This window comes from Cnephaeus nilssonii, assembly GCF_951640355.1.
Source record: "Cnephaeus nilssonii genome assembly, chromosome: 1".
Taxonomy (NCBI): domain Eukaryota; kingdom Metazoa; phylum Chordata; class Mammalia; order Chiroptera; family Vespertilionidae; genus Cnephaeus; species Cnephaeus nilssonii.
Window position 1 is genome coordinate 27558941 of NC_137072.1, and position 25383 is coordinate 27584323.

Genomic DNA, 25383 nt, shown 5'->3' on the forward strand with positions numbered 1-25383 from the left:
TATATGCACTTGGGATGAAAGGTTCTGTAAATGTCAATTAATGTCCATTTGGTCTAGTGTTTTATTTAAGGCCAATATTTCTTTATTTGATCTTTCTAGAGCTGTAAAGGAGTATTAAGATCCCCAACTATGATTGTGCTTTGATCTGTTTCTCCCTTTACTTCTGTGAGTAGTTGTTTTATATATTTCAGTGCTCCCTGGTTGGATGCATATATATTAAGAAGTCTTATGTTTTCTTGATGTAGTGTCCCCTTTATCATTATAAAGTGTCCATCTTTGTCTCTTATTATCTTTAAATCTATTTTGTCAGATATAAGTATGGCTACATGTGCTTTTCTGTGGATGTTATTTGCTTGGAGAATCGTTTTCCACCCTTTTACTTTGAATCTATCAGCTGAGCCGAGAGTTCCCAGCTGCAGGGCTGCATCTGCGTACCGGGTGCACTTTCCTCCCTTCTCATCTCCCCCATTACTCCCAGATGCCCATCTTTTGATGTTTCAATGTGCAGGTCTCTCAGGTGTGTGTCTGTGTTAAGTAGGGATTTCTTGGTTGAATTATAGTTGATTAACTTGTTGAAATTTCAGGGGGAAAGAACAAGGTGCGCTCTCATGCCGCCATTCCTCTCACATCACTCAACATGAGAGCCTTATATATTCTTTTGTTTTAAAATTTCTAATTTAACTTCTAGTATGACAAATATGTGTGGATATAACCACATTAGTAGAGCTCTATGGAAGTACGCAATAACCTTTCATAGTATGAAGGGGAGGCTAACAGTTGCTTTCAGGATGTGGACTTTGGTGGTTTCGCTGTGTGAATATTGAATGCTTGACAACTATGCTGCAGAAGAATGTTTTGCTTTAGAGAGAAGCTGGCAAGCCTTTTCTTCATTTCTGAATGTTCTCTATTAACATATCATGTGTCCTGTTGCTTTCATTGATAAAGCTAAGTGCTTGGTATTGTTGTTACTGAACCAATAACAAAAGAAAAATGTCTAATATTGAGAAAGGCTATTGAAAATTTCCAAAGTCATCCTCATAGCAGAAAATCATCTTTTTTATTAATGACTGCAGCATGTATCCTATAAGGTTTTGCTCTTCTGACTAGCATTTAGAAATATATATTTATTACATTTAACAGTATTTGGAAACACATAGGTTCCCTCTTCCCATGAAGTGCAGTCTAAAAATGCTACCAATACTAAAATTGGCTTAGGGGGAAACAAAAGAAAAATGTAATTTCACACCTGGTTTGCATATAAATGCCACACCACAGAAGTGTCATCTTTACTTAGCCAATGGTGACTTTTTTTTCATGTTTGTAGCCTTCACCTCACTTTGTAAATGATTGTGATACAAAACATAGGAATTCATTCAACACATATCCAAGCTGTTATTGCCCTGCTTACCTGAAGGATTAGCCTAGGACAGTGGTCGGCAAACTCATTAGTCAACAGAGCTAAATATCAACAGTACAACGATTGAAATTTCTTTTGAGAGCCAAATTTTTTAAACTTAAACTTCTTCTAACGCCACTTCTTTAAATTGACTCGCCCAGGCCGTGGTATTTTGTGGAAAAGCCACACTCAAGGGGCCAAAGAGCCGCAGTTTGCCGACCACTGGCCTAGGATGGAAACCGGGACCTGGAGATTTCTTGTCCTTTGGCTTTGAGATCCACAAAAAGCTAGAAGTACAAGTTCTCTATTAAATGTTAAGGACTTAAATTCTTTCAGTTTTGACTATTAAACTGTTTTAGCTGCATTACTATGTTTTTATGGATTGCATAAATCACAACTGAGTTGTACATAGTAAATACTCAGCGAAGAACTATCGGGTCTGTAACTACAAAGAACGCACCTGTCATCTCCTCCCCCCCAATCAATAATCAATCAGCATTCTTTGTCACAGGGCCTTAGAAACATCAGCACAACTAGCATCAAACAGAGCCGCATGCAGATGAAAACCTATTTTCCACCTTGGGCTTCTGCCATACTACCGATCTAATTTTACCAGTAGAGGCAGCTTTTAATTTTCATATATTTAGAAATAATTAAGATGGAAAGGGTAGAGTAGCAATACAAGTTATCGCTTAAATGTATCCACTATTTCTTCAAGAAAAAAAAATCAAATGAACTGGGAAAATGAAATTGCATTTCTAAGTTTTCAGTGTTTTGTTTGTACAAACTAGCAAATGGAATGGGTTTTCCACCTCCAGTGTTAAGTGTCCTGGTGTCTAGACAGTTCCTAGAGAGCTAAGTGATGTCTGGAGCTCTTGTCAGGATAGGAAGTTGAACAAATCCCAGTGTCCTGACCTTTAGGTTTATTCCTGTGACCTAATGGGAAAATTGTGACGCTTTGGAAGAAAGGACTCAAATGCATATTCTGATCACCCTTAATCAAAAGATTGCATGAGAGGACCAAACAGTCCTTGGCAGCCAGCCATTTGCCTTCAGAAAAATCTTGGCTATTAAAACACTTTCCTTCCCATTCTGATCAATATTATTTCATTTTTGTTGCTCACGAGGATAAAATAGCTACATCCTTTTCACAGGCCTTTGAATAAAATAAGTTTCTCACCACTTTTCAGCTGTGTTTTCAGGCTGTCAGACAAGGCAGTGTTAAAGCCCAATACTCCAGAACACATGCTGAGCTTGCTCTGCCCTACCGTGTAGGCTGCTAAAATTCTTGGCATTGGTATACACATCAACTTGGAGTGTTCCTTTGATTTTGTTTGTGTCCTCGGCAATATTGACTAAAGACCTGGCACACAGAGATAAGGTACAACACATGGTCTCGCACAGTGGTCAGCAAACTCATTAGTCAACAGAGCCAAATATCAACAGTACAACGATTGAAATTTCTTTTGAGAGCCGAAAACCGACTTCTGCGCATGGGCCACGAAGTTTCGATCGCACTGTACGTGCGCGCCCACACGTGGTATTTTGTGGAAGAGCCACACTCAAGGGGCCAAAGAGCCGCATGTGGCTCACGAGCCGCAGTTTGCCGACCACTGTTCTAGCATATATTCTATCTTAGTGCTTCTCAAACTTTAATGTGTATACAAATTACCAGGGAATCTTGCTAACGTGCAGATTCTAACCTGATAAGTCTGGGGCAAGGCCAAGAGTCTGCAGTTCTAACAGGCTTCTCTGTGATGCTGATACAGCTGGTCTGCAGATCACAGGTTAGCACAAAGTGCTTTTTACTTCTCTGTATTTAAACTTCTCAATTGGTTTTGTTTTCACTCTAACAAGGTGACAAAGACTTCAGGCTTGAGACCAATGGAACCGAGAGATGTCAAAGCAATTCGAGAATTAACCAACAGTTACCTGAAGCAGTTTCACCTTGCGCCGGTGATGGATGAAGAGGAAGTAGCCCACTGGTTTCTCCCCCAGGAGCATATTATTGACACGTTTGTAGTGGAGGTAAAGATAAGATGATACGATGGTTCAGAGAAAGATGAAGATACTCTATGCCACTGAGTCCGTTTTCCAGAAAGATCACACAGTGCCATCTTTCCTCTTCCTCCATGACTTGCCGCTTCTTTACCAGATTTCTGCTCACCCTGCTAGAACCAGGTTTTCTTCTTAGTTTCCATTACTAGATAAAAGCACACTTTTACTACTTATGAATGGGAAATCACTATACTTTTCTGTTGCTACCGATGTTATTAATTGCTTTTCTCATTTTGCAAAAAAGCCAATTTGGATGACCTCCTTTGTGATAGATACATTCCAAAGTTTAATATTCCTTTGGTTTTGCAAAAGTGGAACTGAACTGCATTTGGTTGAGATTAAGTCACTTAATTCAACCCTCCTTGTTCAAGTGAATGAAGGAAAAGTAACAGTTTAGATTTTCTGATTATTGGTTAGATGAGTTTAACATAGTGATTTTTAAACCATGTTTTCAGAAGCTTAGAATTTGTTGTGCAAATGCTACTTCGCTTAGAAGCTCTTTTGGTTGAAGTAAGGTGAAGTTGAGAAGTTGGGATTTAAACTGGAAAGTACCTGGAGGAGAGAAAGGAGCGAAGAGGTACTGTAGCAGTCCATTCACTATTCGTTGTGAGAATTGAGCTGGCAGTGTATTTTCAGCATTGTCAGGCATTGTCTGAATGTAAAATTACGGCCAAGTTAGGGCAGTAATGGTAGGAGTAGACAGTGAATTAGAGGACATTTCTGAAAAACAATTGAGCAGTCTTTGTTTTTAAACTTTTATTTCTGAAACAGTGCTGGAGTAGATATATTTGTGTACAGATCTTTATGCACTTGCATAAGTTTCTCCAGAGCAGCAGTTCTCAAAGTTTTTTTTTTTTTTTTTTTATCCCAGGACTCGTTTACTCTTTTAAGAATTAGTGAGCTTTTTATTTTTGTGTATTATCTCTACAAATATATACTGTATTCAAAATTAAAACAAATTTTAAATATTATTTTGTAAGTCAGACAAAGCCAAATACCATATATAATGTCACTTATATAGAGAATCTTTAAAAACAAAACAATCTCATAGGCACAGATAACAGATTATTGGTTGTCAGAGGTGGGGAGAGGGGAATGGTTAAAGGTATAAACTTCCAGTTATAAAATAAGTGAGTCCTGGGGATATAATGTACAGCATAGTAACTATAGTTAATGATACTGCATTGTATATTTGAAAGTTGCTAAGAGAATAGATCTTAAAAGTTCTCATCACAAGAAAAAAAAACTTGTAACTATGTGAGGTGATGGATATTAAGTAGACTTATTGTAGTGATCATTGCATAATATACACATATATCAAATCATATTGTTCATATGAAATTAATGTAATGTTATACATCAATTATATCTCAGTAAAAAAAGAAAAACAAGAAATAATTGGAAAAAATCTATTATTTAATGACCGTATAACAATAGTAAACCCATTACATTTTACCTAAATGACATATTTTGTATGACAAATAACTTTTCCGAAGTAACAAAATTAGTGAAAAGAATGATATGTATTATATTATTGCAAGTCTCTTCTTAAATGTCTGACTTAATAGAAGACAACTGGGTTCTCACATCTTCTGCATTCAGTCTATTGTGATATATTATTTTGATTGAAGTATATGAAAAAAATCCTTCACACAGAGTATTGTAGATATGAAAAAGAATGAGTATTTTAATAGCCTTTTCAGGTAATTGTGGATATTATATAACTCAAATCATATTAATGAACTTTTGATACTGTTAGATTAAAATCCATTGGTTTTTTTTTGTTGTTGTTAATCTTCACCTGAGGATATTTTTCTATTGAATTTTTTTTTTTTTTTTTTAGCTAGAGTAGAAGGGAGGGAGAGAGAGAGAGAGAGAGAGAGAGCGAGAAAGAGAGAAACATCGATATGAGAAAGATATATCAATTGGTTGCCTCCTGCATGTTCCCCCACTCGCTGGAGATCTAATCTGCAACCCAGGTACATGCCCTTGAACTGGAATTGAACCCTCAACCCTTCAGTGCACGGGCCAGCGCTCTAACCACTGATCCATGATGGTTAGGGCAGTTCTAGTAGTTTTTTGGTGGAATCTGTAGGGTTCTCTATATACAGTATATGTCATGTGCAGATAATGACAGTTTTACTTCTTCCTTTTCTATTTGGATACCTTTTATTTCTTCTTCCTGTCTGATTGTTGGGGCTAGGACTTCCAGTACTATACTAATATATAAAAACTCAGGGTCCGTAACGTCCAAAACGACCGAAGGCTTGACCAACCGGAAGTCAGTCCTGCAGTCAGTGCTGGGTTGCCGTGGCGACCCAGGACTGACTGCCGCCGCTGCCGACGGTGACCCAGCACTGACTGCCGAGGGGGCTGTGGATCAGGCCCAGAGAAAGGCCTGGAGAGAGAAGCAGGGTCTGATCTGTAGCCTCCATGGAAGCTGTTGATCAGCCCTTGCCTCTCTCTTTCTCTCTGGGCCTGGCTAGCAGCATGCCTCTCTTTCTCTCCGGGCCTCTGCGGGGGCTGCTGATCAGCCCTGACTCTCTGATCAGGCCTGGAGATACTAGCTGGCATAGAAACTGACCAATCAGAACCAAATCTGGGTGAACTGTGAGGAGCCAATGGCTGCCTAGGAGGCGGAGCTTCTGACACTGACTGGCATAGAAACCGACCAATCAGAAGCAAATCTGGGTGAACTGTGAAGGCAGAACCTAAGGTAGGGGCTGAGGAGGGGTTTTAAGGGCAACAGCTGTTTAGTGTATGGTGTAAGAAAGCGGCTCAATTTTTTAATGTCCGGTTTGGCAGTATACTTACTGCATATGGCTGGCTATCAGTCCTGATATAGGGATTATGTGTTTTTGTCTGCCAAGAGCATCTCCTCCTGCTGAAAAAGGCTTTCTCTCCCCACTCCATTTAAGCACTCCTATATAATCTATCTATACTAATAAAAGGGTAATATGCTAGTTAGACCAGGTCGACTAGCCATCTTCCAGACATCTGACTTCCTTCTGGACAAAGCCATGGTGGTGGGGGCCAAGTCAGAGGGAGTTAGGGGCGATCAGGTTGGCAGAGGAGGGCAGTTGGGGGCAATCAGGCAGGCAGAGGCAGTTAAGGGCAATCAGGCAGGCAAAGGCAGTTAGGGGCAACCAGGCCAGCAGGAGAGGGCAGTCGGACATCCCCCAAGGGGTCCCCGATTGGAGAGGGTGCAGGCTGGGCTGAGGGAAGTTCTCCCCCCCCCCCATGCACGAATTTCATGCACCGGGCCACTAGTGTTGAATAGAGTGGTAAAAGCAGACATCCCTGTCTTGTTCCTCATCGAAAGGAAAACACTTTTAATTTTTTACCATGGTACTGTCTGTGGGTTTGTCATATATCGCCTTTAATATGTTGAGGTATGTTGCCTCTGTTCCCACTTTGCTGAGTTTTTATCACAAATGGGTGCTGGATTTTATCAAATGATTTTTCTACATCTATTGATATGATCATGTCATTTTAATCATTCATTTTGTTTATGTGGTGTGTGTCAGGTTAATTGATTTGTGGATATTGTACCAATTTTGCATCCCCGGAATAAATCCCACTTGATCATGGTGTATGATCTTTTTAATGTACTGCTGGATATGGTTTGCTAATATTTTGTTGAGGATTTACGCATCTATGTTCATGTATGTTCTTTCTTTGTAGTGTATATCTGGTTTTGGAATTAGTTTAATGCTGGCCTCATAAAGTTAGCTTGGGAGTCTTCCCTCCTCTTGAATTTTTTGGAATTGTTTGAGAAGAATAGGACTTAGTTCTTTGAATGTTTGGAAAAACTTACCTGTGAGGCCATCCAGTCCAGGACTTTTGTTTGTTGGGAGTTTTTTGATTATTGCTTCAATTTCACGAGTTGTAATATGCCTATTCAGATTCTCTGATTCTTCCTTATTCAGTTTAAGATTATATATTTCTAGGAATTTATCCACTTTGTCCACATTGTCCAATTTGTTGGCATATAGGTGTTCATAATGTTTCTTACAATCCTTTTTATTTCTGTAGAGTCACTTGTTACTTCTCTTTCATTTCTGATTTTATTTATTTGGGTTCTCTCTTTTTTTCTTGATGAATCTGATGAAAGGTTTGTCAATCTTGTTTATTTTTGCAAAGAACCAACTCGTGGTTTCATTGATCTTTTGAAATTTCTTTAAGTGTAAAGTTAGGTTGTTTATTTGAGAATTTTCTTATTTCTTGAGGTAGGCCTGTAATGCTATTAATTTCCCTCTGAGGACTGCTTTCACTGTGTCCCATAGATTTGGGGTTGTTGTGTTCTCATTTTCATTTGTTTCAAGGTATCTTTTAATTTCTTCCTTGATCTTATTTGTTAACCCATTCATTGTTTAGCCTTCATGTTTTTGTGTGTTCTTAATTTTTTTTCTTATGATTGATTTCTAGTTTCATACCATTATGGTCAGAGAAGATGCTTGATATAATTTCAATCCTATATTTATTGAGATTTGTTTTGTGTCCTAACATGTGGTCTATCCTAGAAAATGCACATGAGAAATATGTGTATTCTGCTGCTTTGGGGTGAAATGCTCTGAAGATATTAATTAAATCCACCTGATCTAGTATGTCATTTAAGGCCACCATTTCCTTGTTGATTTTCTGTCTGCGAGATCTATCCATTAATGTCAATGGGGTGTTAAAAAAAAATCCCCTATGACTCTATTACTGTTAATCTCTCTCTTTATGTCCATCAGGATTTGCTTAGGTGCATAAATGTGAAAGAGACGCATCAGTTGGTTGCCTCCCGAACGCACCCTGACCAGGGCTGGGGATCGAGCCTGCAACCGAGGTATATGCCCTTGCTCGGAATCGAACCCATGACCCTTCACTCTGCAGGCTGATGCCCAATCCACTGAGCTAAACTGGCTAGGACCTATCTGTATCTCTTTTATTTATTTTTCTTGACTTATTACAGGAGCTACATCTTCCAGTACTCTTTCGAATAAGAGTGGTGAAGGTTGACATCCTTGTCTCATTCTTCAAATTAGGGGGAAAGCATTCAGTTTTTCATCATGAGGTGTGTTAGCTGTAGAATTTCTCTGTAGATGCACCTTATCAATTTGAGATAAGTCCCTCTACTCCTAACTTGCTGCAAGTTGTTACCATGAGTGGGTGTTGAATTTTGTCCAGTGTTTCTGCTTCAATTGATGTGATCATATGAGTTTTCTCCTTTAGTCTGTTGTTTTGATATATTACATTGATTGATTTTTAAATGTTTGACCACTCTTGCATTCCTAGAAAAATACCTAATTGTTTATGGTGCATATCATTCTTTCTATACATTTTAAAATTTGGAGTACTGATATTTTGTTGAGTTTTTTGAGTTCATGAGAAATATTTGGTCTGGAGGGTTTGGGGTATGTTTTGTGATTTTTGTTTGTTTTGTTCCTTGGTACCATGCTGTCTGGTTTAGACATCAGGATAATACTGGCTTAATAAAATGAGTTGAGAAGTGTTACTTCTATTTTCTAGAAGAGATTGCATAGAATTGGTGATAATTCTTTAAATGTTTGCTACAATTCTTCAGTTAAAACCATCTGACCTTAGAGAACTATTTTTGCTAAAATAATGGACTATTCAGATAATCTATTTCATCTTGATTGAGTTTTAGTGGATTGTGGTTTTTGAAGCATTGGTCCATTCTAAATTGTCAAATGTAGTTATATTTTTTATTGATTTTTTTAAGAGAGGGAGGAGAGGAGAGAGAGAGAAACATGGATATGAGAGCAGAACATTGATTTGCTGCCTCCTGCACACCTCCTGCCTGGGATTAAGCCCACAAACCAGGCATGTGTCCTGACCAGGAGTCGAACCAACAACTGCAACCTTTTGGTACAGTTGGATGATGCCCAACCAATAGAGCACACTGGTCAGGGCTAAATTGTCAAATTTATAAGAGTAAAGTTGTTCATAATCACTTCCTTGTTATTCTTTTTTTTAAAAGGATATATTATTTTTAAAATATATATACATATATATATTTTATTGATTTCGGAGGGAAGAAGGAAGAGAGAGAAATAAAAACATTAAGAATGAGAGAGAAGCATTGATCAGCTGCTTCCTCCATGCCCCTCACTGAGGATAGAGCCTGAAACTGGGTATGTGCCCTGACCAGGAATCGAACCGTGACCCTCTGGTTCGATTCCTGGTCAGGGCACATACCCTGAGCCACACTGGCCAGGCCCTTGTTATTCTTTTAATGACTGCCAGATTTATAATGATAACCCTTATTTCATTCCTTTTATTCATGATTCATACTTTCTCTTTATTTTTATCAGTCCTGCTAGCATTGCATCAATTTTATTTTTTCCAGAGAACCAGATTTTTGTTTCATTGATTTTCTCTATTGTTATCCTATTTTCAATGTCATTGATTTCTGATTTTATGATTATTTCTTTCCTTTTGCTTGCTTTGAGTTTATTTTGCTCTTTTTCTCATACCTCAAGGGACAGATTTAGATTATCGAGATCTTTCTCTGCTACAATGTAAATATTTACTTCTATAAATGTCCCTCTCTGTACTGCTTTAGCTTAATTCTACATATTTTAGTATATTCTATTTTCATTTTCATTCAGGGTTTTTTTTTTAATTTCCTTTGAGACTTTGTCTTTGACCCGTATACTTAAATTCTGTTGTTCAGTTTTTATGTGTTTGAGAAGTCCAATTGATTCCTAGTTTCATTCTATTATGATTGGAGAACACGCTTTATTATTTCAACTCTGGTAGGGTTCTTGAGGTTTGTTTTAGGCCCATGTGATCTATCTTGGTGAATGTCCTATGTGCTTATGAAATGTATATTCTCTTGCTTTTAGGTGGCATGTACTATATATATACCGATTAAATCCTGTTGATTGTATTCAGATTTTTTGTATTCTTGCTGATTTTCTTTCTAATAGTTTTGTTAGTTGATGAGAGGGGCTGTGAAGTCCCCAACTATAATTGTGTTTATTTGTCTATTTCTCCTTGCAGCTCTATCAGTTTTTCTTGATGTTTTAGAAGGTCTTGTTGGTACCTATACATTTAGGACCTTTGTGTTTAGAGAATCAATCTTTCTATCATCATGTAATACCCCTCTTTGTCTCTAGTAATTTTCTTTGCTCTCAAGTAACTTTATTTGATATTAATATAGTCACTTTTAATTTTTTTAAAATACATTTTTATTGATTTTAGAGAGAGGAAGGTAGAGAGAGAGAAACATTGATGAGAGAGAAACATCAATCAGCTGCTTTCTGCATGCCCCCTACTGGGGATTGAGCCTGCAACCAGGGCATGTACCTTACTGGGAATTGAACTGTGACCTCCTGTTTCATGGACCAATACTCAACCACTGAGCCACACCAGCTGGACGCCACTCTTACTTTTTAAAAATTAATGTTTGCATGGTATATCTTTTATAGTCCTTTTACTTTCAGTCTATCTATGTCATTGAATTTGCAGTGAATTTCTTGTAAACAGCATGTAGTTGGGGCCATGTTTGTCCACACTGCCAATCTTTTCTTTTGAATTGGTATATTAGGCCATTTACATTTGACAATTATTGATACACTAGAGGCCCGGTGCATGAAAATTCATGCACTGGAGGGGGTGTCCCTCAGCCCGGCCTGCCCCCTCTCACAGTCTGGGAGCCCTCAGGGGCAGGAGGTGACCTGGTGATCAGGGAAAGGCGACGCCCCATCACACCTCTGCTGCTGCCACTGCTGGCAGCACAAGCCTCAGGCGGCCCTGGGCAGCTGGGCAGCTGCCATCCGAGGCTTGCTTGTGCCTCAGGCGTAGGCTGGGCAGCCGCCATCCAAGGCTTGCCTGCGCCTCGGGCATCAGCTGGCAGCCACCATCCAAGGCTTGCCTGTGCCTCAGGCGTAGGCCGGGCAGCCACCATCCAAGGCTTGCCTGTGCCTCAGGCGTAGGCTGGGCAGCCGCCATCCAAGGCTTGCCTGCGCCTCGGGCCGGCCCTGGGCGGCTAGGGTACTGAGGGGACTGGGGGTCTCTGGAGGCAGGTGTGCGGAGCGGCTGGGCCCACCTGGGAGCGGGCCTGGCCTTGCTGCACCTGCCACCCCCGCAGGGCTGAGGGGACTGGGCGCTGCCATCTTGTACTGTGGGTGCCGCCATCTTTGAGGATGTGGCAGTCAATTAGCATATTCCCTCCTTATTGGCTGCGGCTGCCGCCATTTTATGATGGCGTGAGGGTCAATTAGCATATTCCTACTTTATTAGGTAGGATTAGAGCTTAACTATACCATTTTTATTATGTTTTCTGTTTGTTTCCTCTGGTGTTGTTACTCTTTCTTTTTCTTTGCTTTCCTGTGCATTGCTTGAAGAATTTTTTAGGATTCTGTCTTGACTTATTTTCAGTACATTTGAGTGTATTTGTATATGGTTTTCATGATGGTTGCACTGGCTATTACAATATACATGTGTGACTGATCATAGTCTATTGGTATCAACATTTTACCACTTCAAGTGACTTCACTTTCATTTAGGTCCCTTTACATTCTTGACTTTTAATTATCAATGTCTTGAGTATCAGATGGCATTTTAACTTTTGTTTCAATCACCAAGTAAATTTATAAAACTTAAGAGTTGAAGCATAATTTATAGTATACAGTTGACCCTTGAACAACTCAAGTGTGAACTGTGTAGATCCACTTATATACAGACTTTTTTCAGTAAATATGTACAGTAATATAAATGCACTTTCCCTTCCTTATGATTTTAATTTTAATAACATTTTTCTAGCTGATTTTATCATAAGAATATAGTATATAATACATATAACATACAAAATATGTGTTAATTGACTATTTATGTTATTAGTAAGATGTCCAGTAGGCTATTAGTTAAGTTTCGGGGGAGTTAAAAGTTATATGCAGGTTTTCAACTGTCCAGGGGGTTGGCTTTTACAGAAATAAGAGTGTTAAGGACTCCCATCTTGTTCAAGGGTTAACTGTATACCAGAATTTCTGCTGTTTCTGTTGTTTGTTCTTCCTTCTTGGTGCACCAAGATTCCTTATTATTTCCTTTCTACTTGAAGAATTTCTTTTGGCTAGTCCTAAAGGTATGTCTACTAGCAACAAATTCTTCTAGTTTTCATTTGTCTGAGAATGTCATTTCCCCTTCATTCCTGAAAGATAGTTTCACCAGATATAGAATTCATACTTGATGGTTCTTTTCTTTCAGCACTTAAAAAAAAAAGTTGTTCCTTCTGGCCTATATGATTTCAGATGCAAAATCTTCTGTCAGTCTAATTGGTTATATATAGGTAATGCATTGGTTTCTATGGCTACTTTCAATATTTTCCTTTGTCTTTAGTTTTTGGAACTTCAACTATGGTGCATCTTGGAGTGGATTTTCTTTTTTTTTTTTTTTTTTTTTGGTCTATCCTATTAAGGCTCACTCAGTTTCTTGAATCTGTTGTATGCATTTTACCAAATTTGGAGTTTTTAGCCATTATTTCTTCAAATACTTTTTCAGCTCCACTCTTTCTCCTTTCCTTCTGGGACTTCAATGATATGAATGTTGAATCTTTTGTTACTGTCCCACAGATCCCTGAGACTTAATTCATGGTGTGTTTTTTTAGTCTGTTTTCTCTTTTTTTGTTCAGATTGGGTTTATTCTACTGAATTCTTCAAGTTCAGTGATTCTGTCCTCTGTCATCTCCACTCTACTATTAAGCCCATCTATTAAGGTTTTTAAATTTTTTTCTGTTATATTACTTTTTAAGTTGAAAATACAGTAGGTCCTCGGGTTACTTTGGAGATCCATTCCTAGGTGCGACGTAAGGCGATTTTCGCCGTAAGTCAGAACCCACCTACATAAGCACCTACGTCACTCACATGGAGCATATACACAGCAGTAATGGAGTGAAACAGTAAAAAAAATGTAAAAGAAAGATAACAATTCCTGACCTTTACTTGTGGTAAATAAATAATAAAAAACATAAAGCACATACGTATGTACATGTGTTGAAATGACGGAACTTTTTTTTTTTTAAATAAATAAATGGGAGATGGTGAAGTAACCATGAAACTACGTACATCGAGTCTGATGTAACCAGAGGACTGCCTGTATTTATTAACGCTGATAGTTTAGGTCTCTAATTCATCTCTAATACTGAGCTGCTAATACAACACAATAGAGAATAGCTTAATGTCTCTAACTTCTTAAATTCTAAAACATGGTTTAATAAATCAGAAAAACTCAAAGACCAGATCATCCATCACTATAGAATTGTCTTTTCTGCTGAAAGAAATACTAGCAATAGCATGCATGTGGACTAGCCTCCTCAGCTGTGTAATTAAAACATTTCGTTTGAATTATATGCAAACTGCATAGGTTACCACAGCTCTTAAAACAACCCAAATGACACCAGCTAATTTCTTGTGTTGAAGAGTATACCAATGATAATGAAATAAATATCACTATTATATCCCTTTTAATTTTTGATAGCTTCAGATTTTCTGTTACTCACATATGTATATTTTGGTGTAATACCAGTACCTTCCATAAGCTTCTAAAAACAGCTTCCAAACTCTATCCAACTTTGTTTTTGTTTTTTGTTTTTTTCAACTTTGCTTTAAGCTAATAAAATAAAATTCTCCCCTTGTGCCAAGAAGATGTTAAATTATATAGTGTCTGTTAGCTGGAAAAGGCAGCATCTAATCCTTAACACTCTTATTTCTGTAAAAGCAATTATTTTATTTTGATTACTTTTCCATAAGTCTGGAGAGACTCATTAATCATCCCAAGGAAAGCTTTCCTTTTAAAACTTTCTACTGATTAAGATCTTTATGCAAATCATTAATTAGCATTTAGCCTAAAGTTACAACCCCAAACTCTTCTCGACCTCTACAGAACATATTTTACAAGGCTCCATATCAGACTGCTGAGGGAGAAGTATGACTTGTTGCTTTTATTCTAACAGAAAGTAAGTCAAAGATAAGAAAGTTAGCTTAAATGCATGGATAATAGAAGGTATTTACTTGATGCTACCTTTGTTCTTTAGAACTCCAGTGGTAAACTTACTGACTTCCTGAGCTTCTACACACTCCCCTCCACAGTCATGCACCACCCTGCTCATAAGAGCCTCAAGGCTGCCTACTCCTTCTACAACATTCACACAGAGACGCCCCTGTTAGACCTCATGAATGATGCGCTCATTATAGCTAAATTGGTAAGCAATTCATTCCTTTTTATCCTGTGTTTTTCCAAATATGTGTGTCAAAGTACATAAAGCATCTTATTGTATTTTCTTTCACACAGGAGGAATTAATTTGAGTCTTTGTTTGTTTATTACTTTTGACCATCGGTCAAAGGAAGAATTTTGATAAGTTTCTTGTAAAACTTCGGTGGCTATTTTCATCATTAATTCTATTGCAACCTAACCAAAAAGTCATTTTGTATAAAGTAGATACTTTAAACATTTACATAAGAGTACATAAAACCTATAAGAAATATAAAATTAATACATGATCCCATGATATAAGGAAAATACATGTTTGTTTTGTAGTGAATAATTAGCATCAATCAGTTTTTTTATTTAAATAAATGGTCTCTGAATTTTAAAGTTAAAGGGACTTTATTTTTAAAGGGGATTATTGTTAAAATGAGAGGACTTTATTATTTTTTTAATATATTTTATTGATTTTTTTTTTTTAACAGAGAGGAAGGGAGAGGGATAGAGAGTTAGAAACATCGATCAACTGCCTCCTGCACACACCCCCACTGGGGATGTGCCCACAACCGGGGTATATGCCCTTGACCAGAATCGAACCTGGAACCCTTCAGTCCGCAGGCTGACGCTCTATCCACTGAGCCAAACCCGTTAGGGCAAAATGAAAGGACTTTAAAATGAAAGGAATTAAATTAAAAATATGCCTTATTATATATACATATTTTTTATTTCTTCAGTGTCATAGTTAGGACAATTTAAATTCTTGCTGCAAACATTTTCCTTTAAAAATAAATTAAAATCAGTAGACAGATACATTTTAAAGTAATTATTGAATATGAGAAAATATTCATGAGAATTTGGGAACACCTCAAAATGTCTTCCTTGCATTTACTAGTATTTGATTATTTTTTAACACATAAAACAACCATTACTAGTGGATCCCCAAATCAACATTATCCTGATTATTTCATCCTATTGCTTATTTTCAACTACTTCCCCCAAAAGGCCAGTAATAAGTTATTTAATGTAAAAGCCCTAAGTCATAGAAATTTAGGTGCTTCATCTATATCACATTTTGCATAGTATTATCTAACATTTTAAAGACATTAGATCTTTACTATTAAATTTTACAGAATTTATTTTCCATTATCAGCCCAAGATATACTATTTAAAGTTTTTACAACTTTGGTTTCTTGGCTGTAACTTGAGCTAAGTCAGAACTTAGACCAGTAAGTAACAGTTCTGGAGATGGAGCCATCTAGGTGACTGTTCCTTCTAAAACAGGAACAAATATTTTCTGAACTTTTAATAGATTTTGTTATGTCACTGTTAGCCGGTATACTGTTTTTAATTCAGCATTGCTGGATAGCTGACTTCATCAGATTCACTGCTAGTTATATATAACTGAATTCTTAACCTATATTATATATATTACAGACATTGAATCTTATTATAAGTGCATATTCAGGTTATTATAGGAATTCAATGTTATGCTGAAATAATACAGAAAACACTCTAGTCTTTTGAAATTTTCAATCCTTTTTACATTGGCAGAAAGGATTTGATGTTTTCAATGCACTAGATTTGATGGAAAATAAGACATTCTTGGAAAAACTCAAGTTTGGAATAGGAGATGGCAATTTACAGTATTACTTGTACAATTGGAGGTGTCCAGGAACAGATTCTGAAAAGGTAAGAAAAGTTGATATATGCTTTATAAACTTAATATATTTATCTAGGAAATTCCATACTTCCCTTAGGATTATTAATTTTTTTAGTAGCTTTAAAAAAATACAGTTCTATTGTACTACAGTATAACTTAACTAGAGGCCCGATGCACGAAATTCGTGCAAGAGTAGGCCTCCCTTTCCCTGGCTGCCAGCACCGGCTTCCCTCTGGCACCTGGGACTGGCTTCCCTCTGGCCACCGGCAGGCACCTGAGACCTGGGCTTCCCTCACAGCCCCGGCTTCGTCTGAAAGTTTGTCCGGAAGGACGTTCTGTCTAATTAGCATATTATGCTTTTATTATTATAGATTATTATAGATTTCTCTTTTGCTTACCTGTTCTTACTATTCCATTTCTTCCCTTCCTTTAGGTTGGACTTGTATTACAATAGATGGATGTTTCCATTCCTAGAACTCTGATATCATCCATCATTTGTTAATATTCTATTTAATGATTCCTGGAACTGTCATTCCAAAGAATAAAAGCACAACCTAAGTGAAATCGATGCAGTCAGTAATAATTGGAAAAGATGAAAAACATCCATATGTGACCAATACTACATATGTCTAGCTAGAATGTTAACATTCTTCCTTTTTTTCACTGTTTACCCATTTGAAGGAGGGATGAAAGGGTACAAAGAGCACATTCCTCTAATTTTCAAACTTTTGACCATCTCTTGAAGGTATTTTTCCATTCTCTAGAAAGGGACTTTTTTTTATGGACGGAACTGAAGTCACAGAGTGGGTAAGAAAATCTTTGCTAATGTGTGGAGATAAACTGCTGCATTTCTGTTTATCAAGTGATGGTCTTTTTGTCCGTGTAACAGAATAAAGGATCCAGTTGGGAAATTTTTCCTCCTATCACCTTCCATGCTATCATTGGAGACATTTCTGGAATCAGCACTTCCACAACTCGATGAGTGGTGGGTGTTTGTGTGTAGAGCAAGATAAAAATGTACGGGTGACTAGTACATTTATTTCTCCAGAAGCAAAGTTGCCAAATCAATAAACAACACAAATTTGTACTTTAATGTTCAACAGGTTGGTGGATGGGTTCAAAAGCAAAGTTTTGTGCAAACATGAAATGTGCTCTCTGAAATATGCACCCATGACTAACTAGACTTTGCTGCTGCTGCACAAACTCGTTTCTTTTCAGGAACAGCAAGGATATGTGAGGAAAAGAAAATATAAGTGGTAAAGTCAAAGGAACTGCCCAGTGGAATTTATTAGTGCTATCAGGATATTGATAGTTTGAATGTTTTTATTACTTATGCAAAATTGCACATATTCCTTAATGCTGACTTTAATTTATCATGAAAGCTGTCATGCTAATAGAAAATGTCTTATTTGTAAATAAGTATTCATACTTTTGTTACTGATGGTGTTTTTATCTAGAATTTTAAAAAGCAAGTTTCACAGTGTATTATATATATATATATATATATTGCCAATAGTCCAAGGAGAAAAAAGATGCTAAGTGAGGCCGTATAAACTGGCCTTAACTCATTCCACGAAGTAGTTACTTTTTTCTGCCTTCCCTCTTCCAGTGCCTAGGCTGTTCTGTCCAGAAAATTTTAATTATTTTCAACAACATGATGGCTTTTTCTCCATGTTATAAGTAGTCAAATGAAACCAGTCCTATCTTATACCAGGCAGGGGTAGCAACTGTGGCCCATCACCCTAATCCAGCCCATCACATGTTTCTGTACACCCTAAGCTAAGGATGGTATTTACATTTTTGAGTGGTTAGAGGAAAATAGTAACATTTTTGGGACACATGAAAATTGTATGAATTTCAAATTTCAGCATCCATAACATTGGAACACAGCCACACTCATTCACTTATATACTGCCTGTGGCTGCTTCATGCTAGAAAAGACAGAGTTGATTTGTTTCAATAGAGATTGTATGAACCAAAAAGCCTAACATATTTGCTATCTGGCCCTTAAAGAAAAATTGTTGATCCTGATTTACATTAAGGAGCTGAAAGCTACTTTTCTGCAGTTTGCCATTAACCAACAGGCCAACCCAGGGCTTGTGGTATCTTTGAGACTACCGGTAGAGGGCGCGCATGGGCCCCACAGTATTGTACTTCGATAACTCTTGTGTACTTTCTTGAAGACAGAAGGGAAGAATTCTTAGGATGATTCAACCCAGTGGTATTACTATTCTTCCTTAACAGAAGATGAAAACTTCAAGAAGCAAAACAACCAATTCACTGAAACTTTTTTGAGATACCAGAATTAAATGAGATTTTAACTTAATCTGAAGCCAAGGCACAGTTGGGAATTATGTTCCATTCGTTTTTATAGCAAAGTCATACAAAGGGAGGTTTTCAAATAATTGCAGAATTGCCAGTCAGAAATTTTGTCACGGGCTACAATTCCAATTTTATAGAAATCTTTTTCTCATTTAAAAATAACTAGCACATTTGCCTCTATAATTTAAGCAGATTATCAATGAATATTTTAAAATAATCAGTAAAACTGCTGTTTAAGTAGCTATTAGAACTAAATTTCAGTGTAGTATAGTGTTTTACATATTCAAGAAACGTACATTTGTCCTGCACCCTTTGTCAATAATAAAAATACTCAATTTCTTAAGGGATTTTTTTTTTTTTGCCACGATAGTATTCAGTAAAACTTAAATGAGTGGAAATGGCATAATTCATGCATCAAACCGATTTAAAGCTGAAAATAAACTCTGGCCACTCTTCCCCTTAAATTAGAAAAAGTTACTTTTCCAAACACACACTGTAGGTAGCAGACACTGTCATAACCATAGAGTACTGATTATGCTCCATTTCCTACATGAAGGATGCCCATCATAGTACAGACCTGCCTCTGAGAATCCAAGTTCCATTTTTTTATTTTATTCCTGCCTCATTTCACCTAATTACCATCACACTTTTATACATGTTAAATTTTCAAGGAAATGTTAACCATGTAAAGGGGTGAATTCTAACTAGTCAAAAGACCTTATCTGGCTTTTCCTATAGGTGTCAAGCCTTTTTCCCAAGCCAATGCTTAGACCTACCCAAAGAAAGTAAAATAGAAGGAAATAAAAATCTGATGTATTGTTTCTGAAGACAATGTATTGCTTAGCATTTAGTATCTTTCCTTTAAAACTGATGGTGTATCTGCAATCCACTTTCATCTACTCTACTAATTTGAACCATGTTTACTGTGGTACATTTTCCAAGTTTGAGAGAAAGATGTTAAGTGCTGTAGAATACAGATGTTTTTGCTCACAAGCATTGTACCAACCTTTAAAAAAGTGAATCTATACAAGCATGGACATTAGTGTCAATAAACTTTTGATATGCATACTTCTGAATATTTCCTGCATTTAGTGTTTTTAAGCTTCAGCATATCTGTGCTGTCTAAAAAGTCTTACGCATTTGAAAGGAACATTTACCAAACAATCTCCCACAAATCTATGTAAAAGTAATTCAGTTTATTAGCTTCAAGGTTTCTTTTACAAGGTGTCATTTTCCAATTGCATGAAGTGACAAGTTTATACATGATTACTTCGAAGTAATTTTTTTACTTTTGGGTGGTTTCCTTTTTTTATTAGGGTTTGGAATCAGTTTCTTTATTTTAAGGGGTTGTAGCACTGCAGCCTGCTGACCTTCAGTGAACTTTCTCTTATGTTTAGAGAGGTCTTCAAAGGACGTGTCCCAGATCTCTTTGCCTTGGCTTTCCAAAGATTCGGACTCTGAATTTTCCCGGGAGTCTTCAAGTCTGTCCTGGAGCCATGGTACATTTAAAGTGGGTACTCTGGGGATTATAGCTTCCACTTCATTGACAAAGTCAGTGGTGTTCTTTTTGAATCCCAAAGCCAGGACACATTTTAAGCCAATGACAGGCGCAATTCTCTCACTGAGACGGGGAACCTGACAAGCAGGAACCGTTCTGCTTAAACTTAACTGAATCAGGTGTGAGGTGATGATCGCAGGCTTGACTGACTTACACACTAGAACCAAAAGCAGTTCGTTTCTTTCCAGAGCCCTGGTGACTTCATTAACGCCAATGGCAAGCTGCTTCCTCACATGGACAGAAGTCCACCCTGATACTTGTTCATTATCTTCTGTTTTTTTCTCCTTCAGATCTTCACTCATATGAACATCTATGCTACATTTGTCTCTGCCTTGTTTTTTAAAAAACTGCTTTTTACTTCTTTTCTTATTCTCAATTTTCTCAAGTCCAATTGATTTAAATCTGTCTTCAAGTGTCTGTAAGATGAAGTGCAAATCCTCTCTATCCAGAGCACTCCAGCAGATAGTATACGGGTTGTTCAATGATGTCTTTACAGTTAAAGGTCTTGTCTTCCGAACCGAGCCCCTCCCTGGTGCCTGAGGAGCTGCAGCCATTATAAAAATCTTTCACTGAGAAGCAAAACAACAAAGGAAAATTGTTAACTAGCAGTGCAGGTCTTAAGAGTATCCTGGTTATACTTGTTCCGATTCTTTACAGGCTACAGCAGGACTAATCATAGAGGACCAATTATGTGACCATACACTTGACCTCTCTTTTAAGATTCAGTAATTTATTTTCCCCATTTTTTTCATGGCTTTGTTTTTATTCATATGTAGGCCATATATGAATGTTTTGCATTATTGCAATCACAGTGAAATTCTATTTATTTATTTAGTTTATTAAAAATGTTTCATGTTGCCCTGACCCGAGTGGCTCAATTGCTTGGGTATTGTGCCATGCACCAAGGGTTGCGGGCTCAATCCCCAGTAGGGGGTGTGCAGGAGGCAGCCAATCAATGTTTCGCTTTCACATGGATGTTTTTCTCTCTCTCTCTCCCTTCTTCTCAGTAAAAATCAATAAAAGTATTATTTAAAAATCAATAAAAATCTACTTGTTCAGAATTAGCGGTTATCCTCTTAATGGCTGTATGATATTAATCTCATAGATTTGTTATCATTTTGTAAATTCCTCTCTAGTTAGGCTTCCATTCATCCATTCAACAAATATTCACTGAGCACCTCCAAATGTGCAGGCAGTGTTCTAGGCCCTGGGGTTCAGCGTGAACAAGTCCCCACATCCACCCACTTAAGTCCCCTGGTTCACTTGCATGGAGCTCACAATCTGTGAGGTTTTTTACATGTGATTTTTTTAAAGAACTGCAATAGTAACATGTGCACATGATTAAAAATTCAAATGATACTTTCATTTTATGCCTCTTGTAAGTCTTCCTCCCTGGACTCTTGAGCGTCTTGTACATTCTCCCTAAAACATTTGATACACATGCAGGTGGACAGTCCCCCTTCCTACAGTTATTCCAAGCCAACTGCTCCTCCAGCTGGCAATTTGATGAAAACTAGCAAGATTTTGTACTGAAATTTAAAGATACTAATCCATTAGGGGAAAATAACCAGGAGCCTAATTGGGAAAATGTTATAAAACACTAGTCTAGCCCAGCCGGTGTGGCCCAGTGGTTGAGCATCGACCCATACACCAAGAGGTCTCCTGTTCAATCCCCAGCAGGGGTCCTGTAAGAGGCAGCGGTCAATATTAATTTTTCTCTCTCATCAAGGTTTCTATCTCTCTGAAATCAATAAACAAAACAAACAAAAAAACCCACTAGGGAGTATATCATGTTTCTCCTTCCCAGAGACAACTGCATATTCCTTTCTCTTCACTCAGTTTTCTTCCTCACATTCTTTCTGGAGCTCAGGTAACAACCATAGGGACCCACGTGGCAAAACTCAAGGAAGTGGAGACAGCTGGAGTTTGGAACTATCCCTACTTTCAGGTAACCAGATTTTCTCATTCCAGATATTCCCTCATTTATACCACTGAGGCCTGCCCTCCCTGAAACACTCCAGGCAGGATTAGGAATTAAGTCCTCTCCAATTGAACTCCCACTTACTGGGCTGTCTACTGATGTTGACAAGCAAGTGTCTCTATGGAATGTCAGAATTTATAAGATACTTTCTCCATGTGTTAACTTGAGTCTCACAAATTTCCTGTATAATTAATTACCCAGCATGTGGATGAGGAAACAGACTCGGGTCAAACACCTTGCTTGAAGTCACAGCTGGTTTCCAAATCTAAATTTCATGCTCTCCCTATCCTGGCTGCACTTCAAAAATAATCTGTGGCCTTTAAAACAGAGATAGTTGGTCCTTACAATCGATCTACTCAATTGGAGTTTGAGAGTAAGGCTGGTGCATTTGGACTTGTAAAAAGTTGGCTGGGTGAACGTGATGCAGAACTGGAATTAGGAACCACAGGTGTAGGACAGGAGGCCTATCCACACTGGATAGCTCTAAAAATGGTCTACTGACCTCTTCCTGGTCTCCACAGTTCCATGGGGAGAGTGGTCAGATCTCATTCATATCAGTATCATGTCCACTGCTAGAGACTTAGCTGCAGTCTTCAAACCAACCACATTGCACAGCCCGCCTCTACCCCCATTCCCTACATGCTCCACTCAAGCTCAGGGAACTGGGAAGTAGCTCATTCAAATCCAATGCTGGTAGCAGGTTGAAGGTGGTCAGGAAGACAAGACAAAAATGATCTAACAGAGCTCCTGCCAAACTGCAAGTCAGTTAATGTATCAACATTCAAACACAGAATAAATACTTACAGTTATGTGCTCTGGAGAGACAGCAAGATTTGCATTAACTCCTTCTGTCTTCAGAATCTGGTGGGGGAGATGAGAACCGAGTTCAGATGAGCAGAATCTTAATGCCCTATAATGCAGAACTACTCACTGGTAAAGAGAAGTAACAGCTTTGGAGGAGAAAAACAAGAAGCCCTTGCTGAGGTGCCTTTGGAGCTGACTGGAGGCTTCTACTGCCAATATAGGATCAAGTGCAAACTCTTTAAGGCCCCCCACACACTGGCCCCATCTCCCCACCAACCTTTCTCTTTGTGCCCCATCACACATTATATCCCGCTACTGGACCACATGCTACTTAATGAGGTCATCAGCTTCTCCTCTCGATGTCTTTATGCACATCATTCCCTCTGCCTGACAGCCCCCTTTCTTCAATAATTCTGGATTACCCACAGTAATAGTACAGAAAAACAGTCACTGGCCTCACTGAGCTTAGAATCTATGAGGAAGACGTATCAGCAGATACTACAGTAAGACATTCAGATCAGGGAACAACAGGATACTAAGGAAACATAGCAGAAGCCTGACTTAGTTGAGGGGGTCAGGAAGGGCCTCCTGGAGGAAGTGACCCTTTGACTACATACCTGAAGAAGGCCTACCAAAGGGAGTACCAAGTAGCATGCCCAAGGAACAGCATTAAAGGAGATAAGTCAATGTCACTGGGGCAGATGCTAGAGAGAGTAGTGAGATACTAGGAAAGGTGGGTAAGGACCAGATGGTGAAGGTCCTCGAAGGCCTTACAGTGGGAAGCCGCTCTATCACCTTAAAGCAGAGGAGTGGCGGACTAGACAAGCACTGCAGAAAGACCTTTGTGGACTGGGGTGCAGAAGGGTCATTTGCCAAGGCTGGAAGCAGTAAAGAGGCTCCCGGAGAAGTAAAAAATGATGGTGGGCCCTACCTGGCTGGCCCAGTGGATAGAGTGCGGGCCAGCGGAATGAAGGGCTCATTCCCCGGGATGTGGGCTCCTTCCCCAGTGAGGGGTGTGCAGGAGGCAGTGGATCAGGGATTCTCTCTCATCATTGATGTTTCTCTCTCTCTTCCTCTCTGAAAACAATAAAAATATATTTAAAATAAATGATGGTGTCCTGCAGATGAGTAGCTGCAGAGGGGATGAACAGAAATACATGCTAATTAAAAGAGCTAAGAGGTGAAATCTACCAAACATAGTGATCAACCTGGAGTGAAGCAGAGAATGGCCTCGGGGATGCCTCCCGGCTTCTGGATCCTGCGGAGGAGGGAAGGCCAGGCCCAGGGTTAATCCCTCCCCTGATACCTGGAGCCTTCAGTACTTTACTATTTAGCATACACCATTGTAGTTACTTTGTTGTCCGACTCCACTTCCAGGCTGTGGAGTACAGTAAGGCCAGAGTGAGGCTTTATCTTAGTAGTTCTCGTACCCAAGACGCTCAACTCCAGGCCGAGCACGGAGCGTGAGCCAAGGCCCGAGGCCGGGACAGTGGGCAGGGCCGCCAGGCGGGGGAGGCGGGGTCAAGGGCAAGCCCTGGAGACCCTGCGTGCCGTCAAGCCCGCACCCCGCGAGTCCCAGCCACGACTCCAGCCGGGTGAGCCCCCTCCCGCCCCTCCGCGGTCCCAGCTCCCTCTCCCGATCGCGGCGGCGCCGGCTCCGCGTGAGCCGCCGTGCGCGTGCGCACGACCCTCGCCCTCCCGGTTCCGCCTTCCAAATGCTCACTGAACTCCACACTTCATCATCCTGCGTTGTCTCACTTACGACAGGAAATGTCGGCTCACTGCCACCCGCGGCCGAAGGGGTACAGAGGGAGGACCCGGCTGTAAAAACCTGGAGTTTGGGAGTCTGGTGGGGGTGGGCTGCTCCGGAGAGGGCCCTGCAGCAGCACTGCGCAGGCGCGATGTCTGTCTCGCGAGATCTCACGGTTGCCACGGTAACCTGCTGCTCCTGGCTCCACTCCCGGATCTGGGAGCCAGTCCGGCGCCAATAGCCTCCTGAAGGTTGGTCCTCTCACCTGCCACCCTCTCCACTCTGACCCAATTTCTACTTTTCAGCGCCTGGCAGTTGCAGCCCTCGCTCTCTTCCCGCTTTTCTGTATTTGGCTTGCCTAAGGGCCGCCACACCTAACCCCGGCCCAGTGTCCTCATCTTCACGGAATCCCTGTGGGAATCCCCAGCTCCATAAAAATCAAGATAAATAGAGGATCCAGAAGGGAGTGGCACACACACAAAGAAAGATAAATGGGCCGAAACCGGTTTCGCTCAGTGGATGGAGCGTCAGCCTGCGGACTCAAGGGTCCCAGGTTCAATTCCGGTCAAGGGCATGTACCTTGGTTGCGGGCACATCCTCAGCGGGGGGGTGTGCAAGAGGCAGCTGATCCATGATTCTCTC

The 25383-nt window shown here is 39.3% G+C and overlaps 2 protein-coding genes across 10 annotated transcripts in view; one reads left to right on the top strand and one right to left on the bottom strand.

Moving 5' to 3' along the window:
- Positions 1-19712, top strand: part of NMT2 (N-myristoyltransferase 2) — a 76724-nt gene extending 57012 nt beyond the window's left edge. Inside the window, exons 9-12 of the mRNA XM_079779969.1 lie at positions 3254-3424; positions 14496-14663; positions 16218-16355; positions 16760-19712. Of these exons, the coding sequence (XP_079636095.1) occupies positions 3254-3424; positions 14496-14663; positions 16218-16355; positions 16760-16780 (498 nt within the window). The 3' untranslated portion in view covers positions 16781-19712. The remainder of the gene's footprint in view (positions 1-3253; positions 3425-14495; positions 14664-16217; positions 16356-16759) is intronic.
- A 123-nt stretch (positions 19713-19835) lies between these two features.
- Positions 19836-25120, bottom strand: RPP38 (ribonuclease P/MRP subunit p38). Of its 9 annotated transcripts, XM_079780099.1 has the most exons (4): positions 24754-24833; positions 24183-24249; positions 22992-24068; positions 19836-20775 (listed from the first exon to the last, which is right to left on the bottom strand). In XM_079780099.1, the coding sequence occupies exon 4, from the start codon at positions 20758-20760 to the stop codon at positions 19915-19917; it is 846 nt and encodes a 281-aa protein (XP_079636225.1). In that variant the 5' UTR covers positions 20761-20775; positions 22992-24068; positions 24183-24249; positions 24754-24833; the 3' UTR covers positions 19836-19914. The 9 variants fall into 9 exon arrangements, with proteins under 9 accessions (XP_079636225.1, XP_079636224.1, XP_079636228.1 ...); XM_079780098.1 differs by lacking the exon at positions 24183-24249 and having other exon boundaries at positions 22992-23048; positions 24754-25120; XM_079780102.1 differs by lacking the exon at positions 24183-24249 and having other exon boundaries at positions 22992-23048; positions 24757-24863.
- Between the last annotated feature and the right edge of the window lie 263 nt (positions 25121-25383).

Excerpts from the sequence above, each read along its gene's own strand:
- RPP38 (XM_079780098.1), bottom strand. The coding sequence starts at position 20,760 with ATGGCTGCAGCTCCTCAGGCACCAGGGAGGGGCTCGGTTCGGAAGACA.